This window comes from Hyperolius riggenbachi, chromosome 6 (assembly GCF_040937935.1).
Source record: "Hyperolius riggenbachi isolate aHypRig1 chromosome 6, aHypRig1.pri, whole genome shotgun sequence".
In the NCBI taxonomy this organism is placed as follows: domain Eukaryota; kingdom Metazoa; phylum Chordata; class Amphibia; order Anura; family Hyperoliidae; genus Hyperolius; species Hyperolius riggenbachi.
In genome coordinates this window covers 269022-285245 of record NC_090651.1, presented here as the reverse complement: position 1 = coordinate 285245, position 16224 = coordinate 269022, and the positions used below count along the sequence as shown (strand labels likewise).

Genomic DNA, 16224 nt, shown 5'->3' with positions numbered 1-16224 from the left:
CTCTTCCTATAGGGTTGTAGTGTGCAGGATAGGGCTGTAGGGCTCACACTATTCCTATAGGGGTGTAGGGTGCAGGATAGGGCTGTAGGGCTCTCACTATTACTATAGGGGTGTAGGTTGCAGGATAGGGCAGTAAGGCTCGCACTATTCCTATAGGGGTGTAGGGTGCAGGATAGGGCTGTAAGGCTCACACTATTCCTTTAGGGGTGTAGGATGCAGGATAGGGCTGTAAGGCTCGCACTATTCCTATAGGGGTGTAGGGTGCAGGATAGGGCAGTAAGGCTTGCACTATTCCTATAGGGGTGTAGGGTGCAGGATAGGGCTGTAAGGCTCACACTATTCCTAAAGGGGTGTAGGGTGCAGGATAGGGCTGTAGGGCTCGCACTATTCCTATAGGGGTGTAGGATGCAGGATAGGGCAGTAGGGCTCGCACTATTCCTATAGGGGTGTAGGATGCAGGATAGGGCAGTAGGGCTCACACTATTCCTATAGGGGTGTAGGGTGCAGGATAGGGCAGTAAGGCTCACACTATTCCTATAGGGGTGTAGGGTGCAGGATAGGACTGTAAGGCTCGCACTATTCCTATAGGGGTGTAGGGTGCAGGATAGGGGTGTAAGGCTCACACTATTCCTATAGGGGTGTAGGGTGCAGGATAGGGCTGTAAGGCTCGCACTATTCCTATAGGGGTGTAGGGTGCAGGATAGGACTGTGAGGCTCGCACTATTCCTATAGGGGTGTAGGGTGCAGGATAGGGCTGTAGGGCTCACACTATTCCTATAGTGATGTAGGGTGCAGGATAGGGCTGTAAGGCTCACACTATTCCTATAGGGGTGTATGGTGCAGGATAGGGCTGTAAGGATCACACTATTCCTATAGGGGTGTAGGATAGGGCTGTAAGGCTCACACTATTCCTATAGGGGTGTAGGGTGCAGGATAGGGCTGTAAGGCTCACACTATTCCTATAGGGGTGTAGGGTGCAGGATAGGGCTGTAAGGCTCACACTATTCCTATAGGGGTGTAGGGTGCAGGATAGGGCTGTAAGGCTCACACTATTCCTATAGGGGTGTAGGGTGCAGGGTAGGGGTGTAAGGCTCGCACTATTCCTATAGGGGTGTAGGGTGCAGGATAGGGCAGTAAGGCTCACACTATTCCTATAGGGGTGTAGGGTGCAGGATAGGGCTGTAAGGCTCACACTATTACTATAGGGGTGTAGGGTGCAGGATAGGGCTGTAAGGATCACACTATTCCTATAGGGGTGTAGGGTGCAGGATAGGGCTGTAAGGCTTGCACTATTCTTATAGGGGTGTAGGGTGCAGGATAGGGCTGTAAGGCTCGCACTATTCCTATAGGGGTGTAGGGTGCAGGATAGGGCAGTAAGGCTCACACTATTCCTATAGGGGTGTAGGGTGCAGGATAGGGCTGTAAGGCTCACACTATTCCTATAGGGGTGTAGGGTGCAGGATAGGGCTGTAAGGCTCACACTATTCCTATAGGGGTGTAGGGTGCAGGATAGGGCTGTAAGGCTCACACTATTCCTATAGAGGTGTAGGGTGCAGGATAGGGGTGTAAGGCTCACACTATTCCTATAAGGGTGTAGGGTGCAGGATAGGGCAGTAAGGCTTGCACTATTCCTATAGGGGTGTAGGGTGCAGGATAGGGCTGTAGGGCTCGCACTATTCCTATAGGGGTGTAGGGTGCAGGATAGGGCTGTAAGGCTCGCACTATTCCTATAGGGGTGTAGGGTGCAGGATAGGGCTGTAAGGCTCACACTATTCCTATAGGGGTGTAGGGTGCAGGATAGGACTGTAAGGCTCGCACTATTCCTATAGGGGTGTAGGGTGCAGGATAGGACTGTAAGGCTCGCACTATTCCTATAGGGGTGTAGGATGCAGGATAGGACTGTAAGGCTCACACTATTCCTATAGGGGTGTAGGGTGCAGGATAGGTTTGTAAGGCTCACACTATTCCTATAGGGGTGTAGGGTGCAGGATAGGGCAGTAAGGCTCACACTATTCCTATAGGGGTGTAGGGTGCAGGATAGGACTGTAAGGCTCACACTATTCCTATAGGGGTGTAGGGTGCAGGATAGGGCAGTAAGGCTCACACTATTCCTATAGGGGTGTAGGGTACATGATAGGGCTGTAAGGCTCGCACTATTCCTATAGGGGTGTAGTGTGCAGGATAGGGCAGTAGGGCTCGCACTATTCCTATAGGGGTGTAGGGTGCAGGATAGGGCTGTAGGGCTCGCACTATTCCTATAGGGGTGTAGGGTGCAGGATAGGGCTGTAAGGCTCACACTCTTCCTATAGGGTTGTAGTGTGCAGGATAGGGCTGTAGGGCTCACACTATTCCTATAGGGGTGTAGGGTGCAGGATAGGGCTGTAGGGCTCTCACTATTACTATAGGGGTGTAGGTTGCAGGATAGGGCAGTAAGGCTCGCACTATTCCTATAGGGGTGTAGGGTGCAGGATAGGGCTGTAAGGATCACACTATTCCTTTAGGGGTGTAGGATGCAGGATAGGGCTGTAAGGCTCGCACTATTCCTATAGGGGTGTAGGGTGCAGGATAGGGCAGTAGGGCTCACACTATTCCTATAGGGGTGTAGGGTGCAGGATAGGGCAGTAAGGCTCACACTATTCCTATAGGGGTGTAGGGTGCAGGATAGGACTGTAAGGCTCGCACTATTCCTATAGGGGTGTAGGGTGCAGGATAGGGGTGTAAGGCTCACACTATTCCTATAGGGGTGTAGGGTGCAGGATAGGACTGTGAGGCTCGCACTATTCCTATAGGGGTGTAGGGTGCAGGATAGGGCTGTAGGGCTCACACTATTCCTATAGTGATGTAGGGTGCAGGATAGGGCTGTAAGGCTCACACTATTCCTATAGGGGTGTATGGTGCAGGATAGGGCTGTAAGGATCACACTATTCCTATAGGGGTGTAGGATAGGGCTGTAAGGCTCACACTATTCCTATAGGGGTGTAGGGTGCAGGATAGGGCTGTAAGGCTCACACTATTCCTATAGGGGTGTAGGGTGCAGGATAGGGCTGTAAGGCTCACACTATTCCTATAGGGGTGTAGGGTGCAGGATAGGGCTGTAAGGCTCACACTATTCCTATAGGGGTGTAGGGTGCAGGGTAGGGGTGTAAGGCTCGCACTATTCCTATAGGGGTGTAGGGTGCAGGATAGGGCAGTAAGGCTCACACTATTCCTATAGGGGTGTAGGGTGCAGGATAGGGCTGTAAGGCTCACACTATTACTATAGGGGTGTAGGGTGCAGGATAGGGCTGTAAGGATCACACTATTCCTATAGGGGTGTAGGGTGCAGGATAGGGCTGTAAGGCTTGCACTATTCTTATAGGGGTGTAGGGTGCAGGATAGGGCTGTAAGGCTCGCACTATTCCTATAGGGGTGTAGGGTGCAGGATAGGGCAGTAAGGCTCACACTATTCCTATAGGGGTGTAGGGTGCAGGATAGGGCTGTAAGGCTCACACTATTCCTATAGGGGTGTAGGGTGCAGGATAGGGCTGTAAGGCTCACACTATTCCTATAGGGGTATAGGGTGCAGGATAGGGCTGTAAGGCTCACACTATTCCTATAGAGGTGTAGGGTGCAGGATAGGGCTGTAAGGCTCACACTATTCCTATAAGGGTGTAGGGTGCAGGATAGGGCAGTAAGGCTTGCACTATTCCTATAGGGGTGTAGGGTGCAGGATAGGGCTGTAGGGCTCGCACTATTCCTATAGGGGTGTAGGGTGCAGGATAGGGCTGTAAGGCTCGCACTATTCCTATAGGGGTGTAGGGTGCAGGATAGGGTTGTAAGGCTCACACTATTCCTATAGGGGTGTAGGGTGCAGGATAGGACTGTAAGGCTCGCACTATTCCTATAGGGGTGTAGGGTGCAGGATAGGGCTGTAAGGCTCACACTATTCCTATAGGGGTGTAGGGTGCAGGATAGGGCTGTAAGGCTCTCACTATTCCTATAGGGGTGTAGGGTGCAGGATAGGGCTGTGAGGCTCACACTATTCCTATAGGGGTGTAGGGTGTAGGATAGGGCTGTAAGGCTCGCACTATTCCTATAGAGGTGTAGGGTGCAGGATAGGGCAGTAGGGCTCGCACTATTCCTATAGGGGTGTAGGGTGTAGGATAGGGCTGTAAGGCTCACACTATTCCTATAGGGGTGTAGGGTGCAGGATAGGGCTGTAAGGCTCGCACTATTCCTATAGGGGTGTAGGGTGCAGGATAGGGCAGTAAGGCTCGCACTATTCCTATAGGGGTGTAGGGTGCAGGATAGGGCTACAAGGCTCGCACTATTCCTATAGGGGTGTAGGGTGCAGGATAGGGCTACAATGCTCACACTATTCCTATAGGGGTGTAGGGTGCAGGATAGGGCTGTAAGGCTCGCACTATTCCTATAGTGGTGTAGGTTGCAGGATAGGGCAGTAAGGCTCACACTATTCCTTTAGGGGTGTATGGTGCAGGATAGGGCTGTAAGGCTCACACTATTCCTATAGGGGTGTAGTGTGCAGGATAGGGCTGTAAGGCTCACACTATTCCTATAGGGGTGTAGGGTGCAGGATAGGGGTGTAAGGCTCACACTATTCCTATAGGGGTGTAGGGTGCAGGATAGGGCTGTAAGGCTCGCACTATTCCTATAGGGGTGTAGGGTGCAGGATAGGGCTTTAGGGCTCGCACTATTCCTATAGGGGTGTAGGGTGCAGGATAGGGCTGTAGGGCTCGCACTATTCCTATAGGGGTGTAGGGTGCAGGATAGGACTGTAAGGCTCACACTATTCCTATAGGGGTGTAGGGTGCAGGATAGGGCTGTGAGGCTCACACTATTCCTATAGGGGTGTATGGTGCAGGATAGGGCTGTAAGGCTCACACTATTCCTATAGGGGTGTAGGGTGCAGGATAGGGCAGTAAGGCTCGCACTATTCCTATAGGGGTGTAGGGTGCAGGATAGGGCTGTAAGGCTCACACTATTCCTATAGGGGTGTAGGGTGCAGGATAGGGCTGTAAGGCTCACGCTATTCCTATAGGGGTGCAGGATAGGACTGTAAGGCTCACACTATTCCTATAGGGGTTTAGGGTGCAGGATAGGGCTGTAAGGCTCACACTATTCCTATAGGGGTGTAGGGTGCAGGATAGGGCTTTAAGGCTCACACTATTCCTATAGGGGTGTAGGGTGCAGGATAGGGCTGTAAGGCTCGCACTATTCCTATAGGGGTGTAGGGTGCAGGATAGGGCTGTAAGGCTCACACTATTCCTATAGGGGTGTAGGGTGCAGGATAGGGCTGTAGGGCTCGCACTATTCCTATAGGGGTGTAGGGTGCAGGATAGGGCTGTAAGGCTCACACTATTCCTATAGGGGTGTAGGGTGCAGGATAGGGCTGTAAGGCTCACACTATTCCTATAGGGCTGTAGGGTGCAGGATAGGGCTGTAGGGCTCGCACTATTCCTATAGGGGTGTAGGGTGCAGGATAGAGCTGTAGGGCTCGCACTATTCCTATAGGGGTGTAGGGTGCAGGATAGGGCTGTAAGGCTCACACTATTCCTATAGGGGTGTAGGGTGCAGGATAGGGCTGTAAGGCTCACACTATTCCTATAGGGGTGTAGGGTGCAGGATAGGGCTGTAAGGCTCACACTATTCCTATAGGGGTGTAGGGTGCAGGATAGGGCAGTAGGGCTCGCACTATTCCTATAGGGGTGTAGGGTGCAGGATAGGGCAGTAAGGCTCACGCTATTCCTATAGGGGTGTAGGGTGCAGGATAGGGCAGTAGGGCTCGCACTATTCCTATAGGGGTGTAGGGTGCAGGATAGGGCTGTAAGGCTCACACTATTCCTATAGGGCTGTAGGGTGCAGGATAGGGCTGTAAGGCTCACACTATTCCTATAGAGGTGTAGGGTGCAGGATAGGGCTGTAAGCCTCACACTATTCCTATAGGGGTGTAGGGGGCAGGATAGGGCTGTAAGGCTCACACTATTCCTATAGGGGTGAAGGGTGCAGGATAGGGCTGTAAAGCTCGCACTATTCCTATAGGGGTGTATGGTGCAGGATAGGGCAGTAGGGCTCACACTATTCCTATAGGGGTGTAGGGTGCAGGATAGGACTGTAAGGCTCACACTATTCCTATAGGGGTGTAGGGTGCAGGATAGGGCTGTAAGGCTCGCACTATTCCTATAGGGGTGTAGGGTGCAGGATAGGGGTGTAAGGCTTGCACTATTTCTATAGGGGTGTAGGGTGCAGGATAGGGCTGTAAGCCTCACACTATTCCTATAGGGGTGTAGGGTGCAGGATAGGGCTACAAGGCTCGCATTATTCCTATAGGGGTGTAGGGTGCAGGGTAGGGGTGTAAGGCTCGCCCTATTCCTATAGGGGTGTAGGGTGCATGATAGGGCTGTAAGGCTCACACTATTCCTATAGGGGTGTAGGATGCAGGATAGGGCTGTAAGGCTCACACTATTCCTATAGGGGTGTAGGATGCAGGATAGGGCTGTAGGGCTCGCACTATTCCTATAGGGGTGTAGGGTGCAGGATAGGGCTGTAAGGCTCGCACTATTCCTATAGGGGTGTAGGGTGCAGGATAGGGCTGTAAGGCTCACACTATTCCTATAGGGGTGTAGGGTGCAGGATAGGGCTGTAAGGCTCGCACTATTCCTATAGGGGTGTAGGGTGCAGGATAGGGCTGTAAGGCTCGCACTATTCCTATAGGGGTGTAGGGTGCAGGATAGGGCTGTAAGGCTCACACTATTCCTATAGGGGTGTAGGGTGCAGGATAGGGCTGTAAGGCTCACACTATTCCTATAGGGGTGTAGGGTGCAGGATAGGGCTGTAAGGCTCGCACTATTCCTATAGGGGTGTAGGATGCAGGATAGGGCAGTAAGGCTCGCACTATTCCTATAGGGGTGTAGGATAGGGCTGTAAGGCTCGCACTATTCCTATAGGGGTGTAGGGTGCAGGATAGGGCTACAAGGCTTGCACTATTCCTATAGGGGTGTAGGGTGCAGGGTAGGGGTGTAAGGCTCGCACTATTCCTATAGGGGTGTAGGGTGCAGGATAGGGCTGTAAGGCTCACACTATTCCTATAGGGGTGTAGGGTGCAGGATAGGGCTACAAGGCTTGCACTATTCCTATAGGGGTGTAGGGTGCAGGATAGGGCTGTAAGGCTCACACTATTCCTATAGGGGTGTAGGGTGCAGGGTAGGGGTGTAAGGCTCGCACTATTCCTATAGGGGTGTAGGGTGCAGGATAGGGCTGTAAGGCTCACACTATTCCTATAGGGGTGTAGGGTGCAGGGTAGGGCTGTAGGGCTCGCACTATTCCTATAGGGGTGTAGGGTGCAGGATAGGGCTACAAGGCTTGCACTATTCCTATAGGGGTGTAGGGTGCAGGATAGGGCTGTAAGGCTCACACTATTCCTATAGGGGTGTAGGGTGCAGGATAGGGCTACAAGGCTTGCACTATTCCTATAGGGGTGTAGGGTGCAGGATAGGGCTGTAAGGCTCACACTATTCCTATAGGGGTGTAGGGTGCAGGATAGGGCTACAAGGCTTGCACTATTCCTATAGGGGTGTAGGGTGCAGGATAGGGCTGTAAGGCTCACACTATTCCTATAGGGGTGTAGGGTGCAGGATAGGGCTGTAAGGCTCACACTATTCCTATAGGGGTGTAGGGTGCAGGATAGGGCTACAAGGCTTGCACTATTCCTATAGGGGTGTAGGGTGCAGGATAGGGCTGTAAGGCTGACACTATTCCTATAGTGGTGTAGGGTGCGGGATAGGGCTGTAAGGCTCGCACTATTCCTATAGGGGTGTAGGGTGCAGGATAGGGCTGTAAGGCTCGCACTATTCCTATAGGGGTGTAGGGTGCAGGATAGGGCAGTAAGGCTCGCACTATTCCTATAGGGGTGTAGGGTGCAGGATAGGGCTACAAGGCTCGCACTATTCCTATAGGGGTGTAGGGTGCAGGATAGGGGTGTAAGGCTCACACTATTCCTATAGGGGTGTAGGATGCAGGATAGGACTGTAAGGCTCACACTATTCCTATAGGGGTGTAGGGTGCAGGATAGGGCTGTAGGGCTCGCACTATTCCTATAGGGGTGTAGGGTGCAGGATAGGGCTGTAAGGCTCACACTATTCCTATAGGGGTGTAGGGTGCAGGGTAGGGGTGTAAGGCTCACACTATTCCTATAGGGGTGTAGGGTGCAGGATAGGACTGTAGGGCTCGCACTATTCCTATAGGGGTGTAGGGTGCAGGATAGGGCAGTAAGGCTCGCACTATTCCTATAGGGGTGTAGGGTGCAGGATAGGGCTGTAAGGCTCGCACTATTCCTATAGGGGTGTAGGGTGCAGGATAGGGCTGTAAGGCTCACACTATTCCTATAGGGGTGTAGGATGCAGGATAGGGCAGTAAGGCTCGCACTATTCCTATAGGGGTGTAGGGTGCAGGATAGGGCTGTAAGGCTCGCACTATTCCTATAGGGGTGTAGGGTGCAGGATAGGGCTGTAAGGCTCGCACTATTCCTATAGGGGTGTAGGGTGCAGGATAGGGCAGTAAGGCTCGCACTATTCCTATAGGGGTGTAGGGTGCAGGGTAGGGGTGTAAGGCTCGCACTATTCCTATAGGGGTGTAGGGTGCAGGGTAGGGGTGTAAGGCTCACACTATTCCTATAGGGGTGTAGGATGCAGGATAGGGCTGTAAGGCTCACACTATTCCTATAGGGGTGTAGGGTGCAGGGTAGGGGTGTAAGGCTCACACTATTCCTATAGGGGTGTAGGATGCAGGATAGGGCAGTAGGGCTCACACTATTCCTATAGGGGTGTAGGGTGCAGGATAGGGCTGTAAGGCTCGCACTATTCCTATAGGGGTGTAGGGTGCAGGATAGGGCAGTAAGGCTCGCACTATTCCTATAGGGGTGTAGGGTGCAGGGTAGGGGTGTAAGGCTCGCACTATTCCTATAGGGGTGTAGGGTGCAGGGTAGGGCTGTAAGGCTCGCACTATTCCTATAGGGGTGTAGGGTGCAGGATAGGGCAGTAAGGCTCACACTATTCCTATAGGGGTGTATGGTGCAGGATAGGGCTGTAAGGCTCACACTATTCCTATAGGGGTGTAGGGGGCAGGATATGGCTGTAAGGCTCGCACTATTCCTATAGGGGTGTAGGGTGCATGATAGCGCTACCAGGCTCACACTATTCATATAGGGGTGTAGGATGCAGGGTAGGGGTGTAAGGCTCGCACTATTCCTATAGGGGTGTAGGGTGCAGGATAGGGCTGTAAGGCTCGCACTATTCCTATAGGGGTGTAGGGTGCAGGATAGGGCAGTAAGGCTCGCACTATTCCTATAGGGGTGTAGGGTGCAGGGTAGGGGTGTAAGGCTCGCACTATTCCTATAGGGGTGTAGGGTGCAGGGTAGGGGTGTAAGGCTCGCACTATTCCTATAGGGGTGTAGGATGCAGGATAGGGCTGTAAGGCTCACACTATTCCTATAGGGGTGTAGGGTGCAGGGTAGGGGTGTAAGGCTCACACTATTCCTATAGGGGTGTAGGGTGCAGGATAGGGCTGTAGGGCTCACACTATTCCTATAGGGGTGTAGGGTGCAGGATAGGGCAGTAAGGCTCACGCTATTCCTATAGGGCTGTAGGGTGCAGGATAGGGCTGTAAGGCTCACACTATTCCTATAGGGGTGTAGGGTGCAGGATAGGGCTGTAAGGCTCGCACTATTCCTATAGGGGTGTAGGGTGCAGGATAGGGCAGTAAGGCTCACACTATTCCTATAGGGGTGTAGGGTGCAGGGTAGGGGTGTAAGGCTCACACTATTCCTATAGGGGTGTAGGGTGCAGGATAGGGCTGTAGGGCTCACACTATTCCTATAGGGGTGTAGGGTGCAGGATAGGGCAGTAAGGCTCACACTATTCCTATAGGGGTGTAGGGTGCAGGGTAGGGGTGTAAGGCTCGCACTATTCCTATAGGGGTGTAGGGTGTAGGATAGGGCAGTAAGGCTCACACTATTCCTATAGGGGTGTAGGGTGCAGGATAGCGCTACCAGGCTCGCACTATTCCTATAGGGGTGTAGGGTGCAGGATAGGGCTGTAAGGCTCACACTATTCCTATAGGGGTGTAGGGTGCAGGATAGGACTGTAGGGCTCGCACTATTCCTATAGGGGTGTAGGATGCAGGATAGGGCTGTAGGCTCGCACTATTCCTATAGGGGTGTAGGGTGCAGGATAGGGCTGTAAGGCTCACACTATTCCTATAGGGGTGTAGGGTGCAGGATAGGGCAGTAAGGCTCACACTATTCCTATAGGGGTGTAGGGTGCAGGATAGGACTGTAGGGCTCGCACTATTCCTATAGGGGTGTAGGATGCAGGATAGGGCTGTAGGCTCGCACTATTCCTATAGGGGTGTAGGGTGCAGGATAGGGCTGTAAGGCTCACACTATTACTATAGGGGTGTAGGGTGCAGGATAGGGCTGTAAGGCTCACACTATTCCTATAGGGGTGTAGGATGCAGGATAGGGCTGTAGGCTCGCACTATTCCTATAGGGGTGTAGGGTGCAGGATAGGGCTGTAAGGCTCACACTATTCCTATAGGGGTTTAGGATAGGGCTGTAAGGCTCGCACTATTCCTATAGGGGTGTAGGGTGCAGGATAGGGCTACAAGGCTCGCACTATTCCTATAGGGGTGTAGGGTGCAGGATAGCACTACCAGGCTCGCACTATTCATATAGGAGTGTAGGATGGAGGTTAGGGCCTTGGCTCACACTATTCCACACTTGTTGCCTTCTCACACTAGTAATGGTTGTTGTTTTGTCTTCTCTCTGTAGAGAACATCTTGGTGGTGACTGTAGCCAGTGAGGAGACAGACGGCCTGAAGCGGTTCCTGAGATCATCTCAATGCTTTAACTACAAAGTGAAGGTGAGTCAGCAGAGGTGGGCGTCCCACTCCTGAGGGCATCTTTCTCTTCACAAAGGAATTCCAGGACTGCACAGGAAATGGCCAGACTGAGCAGGTCCTGAGGAGGTCATACAAGGAGGTCCTGAGGCTGTGAGGAGGTCCGCCTGACTGAGGAGGTCCTGGGACTCCGAGGAGGTCATATGAGGAGGTCCTGAGGCCCTGAGAAGGTCATACGAGGAGGTCATTTGAGGAACACACATCTAATTCTCAGCCAGGGACGGGTTACTGATCTGCAGTGATGATTCAGGGCTGTGTTTGTGGAACCCCATAGTAGGCAGTGGCCGGGACATCAGAAATCTGGGATTGCAGTATATCTCTCGTCTCCTTCTTCTACTTTAGGTTTTGTTTTCGTTTGTAATATTTTCTGAGTACACAATGCATAGCATGACTGACTAGCCGCCACACCAGCCCAGCACAGACACAGAAAGCTTAACTTGTATACCTGCCTACCATAGTGGAGAAAAGGGCAGTGGTAGGGGAGTGTGGCAGAGGACATTCCACTGCAAGGAGAAGGGGGTGGGGGGACATAGGACCTACCACTGCAAGCAGGGGGGGGGGGGGGCAGAGAACCTACCACTGCAAGGAGAGGAGGGGGTGTGGACAGCGGACCTACCACTGCAAGCGGGGGGGGGGGGGGGGGCAGAGAACCTACCACTGCAAGTGGGGGGGGGGGGGGGGGGGCAGAGAACCTACCACTGCAAGCGGGGTGGGGGGGGGGGGCAGAGAACCTACCATTGCAAGGAGAGGACTTCCCACTACAAGCGGGGGGCCGAGAAACTCCCACTGCATGGAGAAGGGGGTATAATGGATGTGTAATGTTCCGGTGTTCCGGCAGGTGTTGGGGGCTTGGAGAGGCATGAGTGATGCATGATGTGTAATGTCCTGGTGTTTCGGCCGGTATTGGAGCTTGGTGAGGCGTGAGTGATGCATGATGTGTAATGTTCCGGTGTTCCAGCAGGTGTTGGGGCTTGGTGAGGCATGAGTGATGCATGAGGTGTAATTCTCCGGTGTTCCGGCAGGTGTTGGGGCTTGGTGAGGCATGAGTGATGCATGAGGTGTAATGCTCCAATGTTCCGGCAGGTGTTGGGGCTTGGAGAGGAGTGAGTGATGCATGATGTGTAATGTTCCGGTGTTCCGGGCAGGTAGTGGAGCTTGGTGAGGCGTGAGTGATGCATGATGTGTAATCTTCCGGTGTTCCGGCAGGTGTTGGGGCTTGGTGAGGCGTGAGTGATGCATGATGTGTAATGTTCCGGCAGGTGTTGGGGCTTGGAGAGGCGTGAGTGATGCATGATGTGTAATGTTGCGGTGTTCCAGCAGGTGTTGGGGCTTAGAGAGGCGTGAGTGATGCATGATGTGTAATGTTCCGGTGTTCTGGCAGGTAGTGGAGCTTGCTGAGGCGTGAGTGATGCATGATGTGTAATGTTCCGGCAGGTGTTGGGGCTTGGTGAGGCGTGAGTGATGCATGATTTGTAATCTTCCGGTGTTCCGGCAGGTGTTGGGGCTTGGTGAGGTGTGAGTGATGCATGATGTGTAATGTTCCGGCAGGTGTTGGGGCTTGGAGAGGCGTGAGTGATGCATGATGTGTAATGTTCCGGTGTTCTGGCAGGTAGTGGAGCTTGCTGAGGCGTGAGTGATGCATGATGTGTAATGTTCCGGCAGGTGTTGGGGCTTGGAGAGGCGTGAGTGATGCATGATGTGTAATGTTCCGGTGTTCCGGCAGGTGTTGGGCCTTGGAGAGGCGTGAGTGATGCATGATGTGTAATGTTCCGGCAGGTAGTGGAGCTTGGTGAGGCGTGAGTGATGCATGATGTGTAATGTTCCGGTGTTCCGGCAGGTGTTGGGGCTTGTAGAGGCGTGAGTGATGCATGATGTGTAACGTTCCGGGATATCCGGCAGGTATTGGGGCTTGGAGAGGCGTGAGTGATGCATGATGTGTAATGATGCGGTGTTCCGGCAAGTGTTGGAGCTTGGTGAGGTGTGAGTGAAGCATGATGTGTAATGTTCCGGTGTTCCGGCAGGTGTTGAGGCTTGGAGAGGCGTGAGTGATGCATGATGTGTAATGTTCCGGCAGGTGTTGGGGCTTGGAGAGGCGTGAGTGATGCATGATGTGTAATGTTCCGGCAGGTGTTGGGGCTTGGAGAGGCGTGAGTGATGCATGATGTGTAATGCTCCGGTGTTCCGGCAGGTGTTGGGGCTTGGAGAGGCGTGAGTGATGCATGATGTGTAATGTTTCGGTGTTCCGGCAGGTGTCAGGGCTTGGTGAGGCGTGAGTGATGCATGATGTGTAATGTTCTGGTGTTCCGGCAGGTGTTGGGGCTTGGAGAGGCATGAGTGATGCATGATGTGTAATGTTCCGGTGTTCCGGCAGGTGTTGGGGCTTGGAGAGGCGTGAGTGATGCATGATGTGTAATGTTCCAGTGTTCCGGCAGGTGTTGGGGCTTGGAGAGGCGTGAGTGATGCATGATGTGTAATGTTCCGGCAGGTGTTGGGGCTTGGAGAGGCGTGAGTGATGCATGATGTGTAATGTTCCGGCAGGTAGTGGAGCTTGGTGAGGCGTGAGTGTTGCATGATGTGTAATGTTCCGGTGTTCCAGCAGGTAGTGGAGCTTGGTGAGGCGTGAGTGATGCATGATGTGTAATGTTCCTTCAGGTGTTGAGGCTTGGTGAGGCGTGAGTGATGCATGATGTGTAATGTTTCGGTGTTTCGGCAGGTGTTGGGGCTTGGAGAGGCGTGAGTGATGCATGATGTGTAATGCTCCGGTGTTCCGGCAGGTGTTGGGGCTTGGAGAGGCGTGAGTGATGCATGATGTGTAATGTTCCGGCAGGTAGTGGAGCTTGGTGAGGCGTGAGTGTTGCATGATGTGTAATGTTCCGGTGTTCCAGCAGGTAGTGGAGCTTGGTGAGGCGTGAGTGATGCATGATGTGTAATGTTCCTTCAGGTGTTGAGGCTTGGTGAGGCGTGAGTGATGCATGATGTGTAATGTTTCGGTGTTTCGGCAGGTGTTGGGGCTTGGAGAGGCGTGAGTGATGCATGATGTGTAATGCTCCGGTGTTCCGGCAGGTGTTGGGGCTTGGAGAGGCGTGAGTGATGCATGATGTGTAATGTTCCGGTGTTCCGGCAGGTGTTGGGGCTTGGCGAGGAGTGAGTGATGCATGATGTGTAATGTGCCGGTGTTTCGGCAGGTATTGGAGCTTGGTGAGGCGTGAGTGATGCATGATGTGTAATGTTCCGGTGTTCCGGCAGGTGTTGAGGCTTGGTGAGGCGTGAGTGATGCATGATGTGTAATGTGCCGGTGTTTCGGCAGGTATTGGAGCTTGGTGAGGCGTGAGTGATGCATGATGTGTAATGTTCCGGTGTTCCGGCAGGTGTTGAGGCTTGGTGAGGCGTGAGTGATGCATGAGGTGTAATGTTCCGGCAGGTAGTGGAGCTTGGTGAGGCGTGAGTGATGCATGATGTGTAATGTTCCGGCAGGTGTTGAGGCTTGGTGAGGCGTGAGTGATGCATGATGTGTAATGTTCCGGCAGGTGTTGGGGCTTGGAGAGGCGTGAGTGATGCATGATGTGTAATGTTCCGGTGTTCCGGCAGGTGTTGGGGCTTGGAGAGGCGTGAGTGATGCATGATGTATAATGTTCCGGTGTTTCGTCAGGTGTTGGGGCTTGGTGAGGCGTGAGTGATGCATGATGTGTAATGTTCCGGCAGGTGTTGAGGCTTGGTGAGGCGTGAGTGATGCATGATGTGTAATGTTCCGGTGTTCCAGCAGGTGTTGGGGCTTGGAGAGGCGTGAGTGATGCATGATGTATAATGTTTCGGTGTTTCGGCAGGTGTTGGGGCTTGGAGAGGCGTGAGTGATGCATGATGTGTAATGCTCCGGTGTTCCGGCAGGTGTTGGGGCTTGGAGAGGCGTGAGTGATGCATGATGTGTAATGTTCCAGTGTTCCGGCAGGTGTTGGGGCTTGGCGAGGAGTGAGTGATGCATGATGTGTAATGTCCCGGTGTTTCGGCAGGTGTTGAGGCTTGGTGAGGCGTGAGTGATGCATGAGGTGTAATGTTCCGGCAGGTAGTGGAGCTTGGTGAGGCGTGAGTGATGCATGATGTGTAATGTTCCGGCAGGTGTTGAGGCTTGGTGAGGCGTGAGTGATGCATGATGTGTAATGTTCCGGTGTTCCGGCAGGTGTTGGGGCTTGGAGAGGCGTGAGTGATGCATGATGTGTAATGTTCTGGTGTTCCGGCAGGTGTTGGGGCTTGGAGAGGTGTGAGTGATGCATGATGTGTAATGTTCCGGTGTTTCGGCAGGTGTTGGGGCTTGGCGAGGCGTGAGTGATGCGTGATGTGTAATGTCCTGGTGTTTCGGCCGGTATTGGAGCTTGGTGAAGCGTGAGTGATGCATGATGTGTAACGTTCCGGGATATCCGGCAGGTGTTGGGGCTTGGAGAGGCGTGAGTGATGCATGATGTGTAATGTTCCGGTGTTCCGGCAGGTGTTGGGGCTTGGAGAGGCGTGAGTGATGCATGATGTGTAATGTTCCGGTGTTCCGGCAGGTGTTGGGGCTTGGAGAGGCGTGAGTGATGCGTGATGTGTAATGTTCCGGTGTTCCGGCCGGTGTTGGGGCTTGGAGAGGCGTGAGTGATGCATGATGTGTAATGTTCCGGTGTTCCGGCAGGTGTTGGGGCTTGGAGAGGCGTGAGTGATGCATGATGTGTAATGTTCCGGTGTTCCGGCAGGTGTTGGGGCTTGGAGAGGCGTGAGTGATGCGTGATGTGTAATGTTCCGGTGTTTCGGCCGGTATTGGAGCTTGGCGAGGCGTGAGTGATGCATGATGTGTAATGTTCCGGTGTTCCGGCAGGTGTTGGGGCTTGGAGAGGCGTGAGTGATGCATGATGTGTAATGTTCCGGTGTTCCGGCAGGTGTTGGGGCTTAGAGAGGCGTGAGTGATGCATGATGTGTAATCTTCCGGTGTTCCGGCAGGTGTTGGGGCTTGGTGAGGTGTGAGTGATGCATGATGTGTAATGTTCCGGCAGGTGTTGGGGCTTGGAGAGGCGTGAGTGATGCATGATGTATAATGTTCCGGTGTTTCGTCAGGTGTTGGGGCTTGGTGAGGCGTGAGTGATGCATGATGTGTAATGTTCCGGCAGGTGTTGAGGCTTGGTGAGGCGTGAGTGATGCATGATGTGTAATGTTCCGGTGTTCCAGCAGGTGTTGGGGCTTGGAGAGGCGTGAGTGATGCATGATGTATAATGTTTCGGTGTTTCGGCAGGTGTTGGGGCTTGGAGA

The 16224-nt window shown here is 53.1% G+C and overlaps 1 protein-coding gene across 3 annotated transcripts in view; it reads left to right on the top strand.

The window, feature by feature from the left end:
* The window catches only part of PLOD1 (procollagen-lysine,2-oxoglutarate 5-dioxygenase 1), a 170564-nt gene that overhangs the window by 31153 nt on the left and 123187 nt on the right, over positions 1-16224 (top strand). For 2 of the 3 annotated variants that reach the window (XM_068238745.1, XM_068238744.1), the window contains exon 2: positions 10823-10914. In XM_068238745.1, the coding sequence (XP_068094846.1) occupies positions 10823-10914 (92 nt within the window). Of the gene's footprint in view, positions 1-10822; positions 10915-16224 lie in introns of those variants that run through there. The other variant, XM_068238748.1, reaches the window with a different exon arrangement.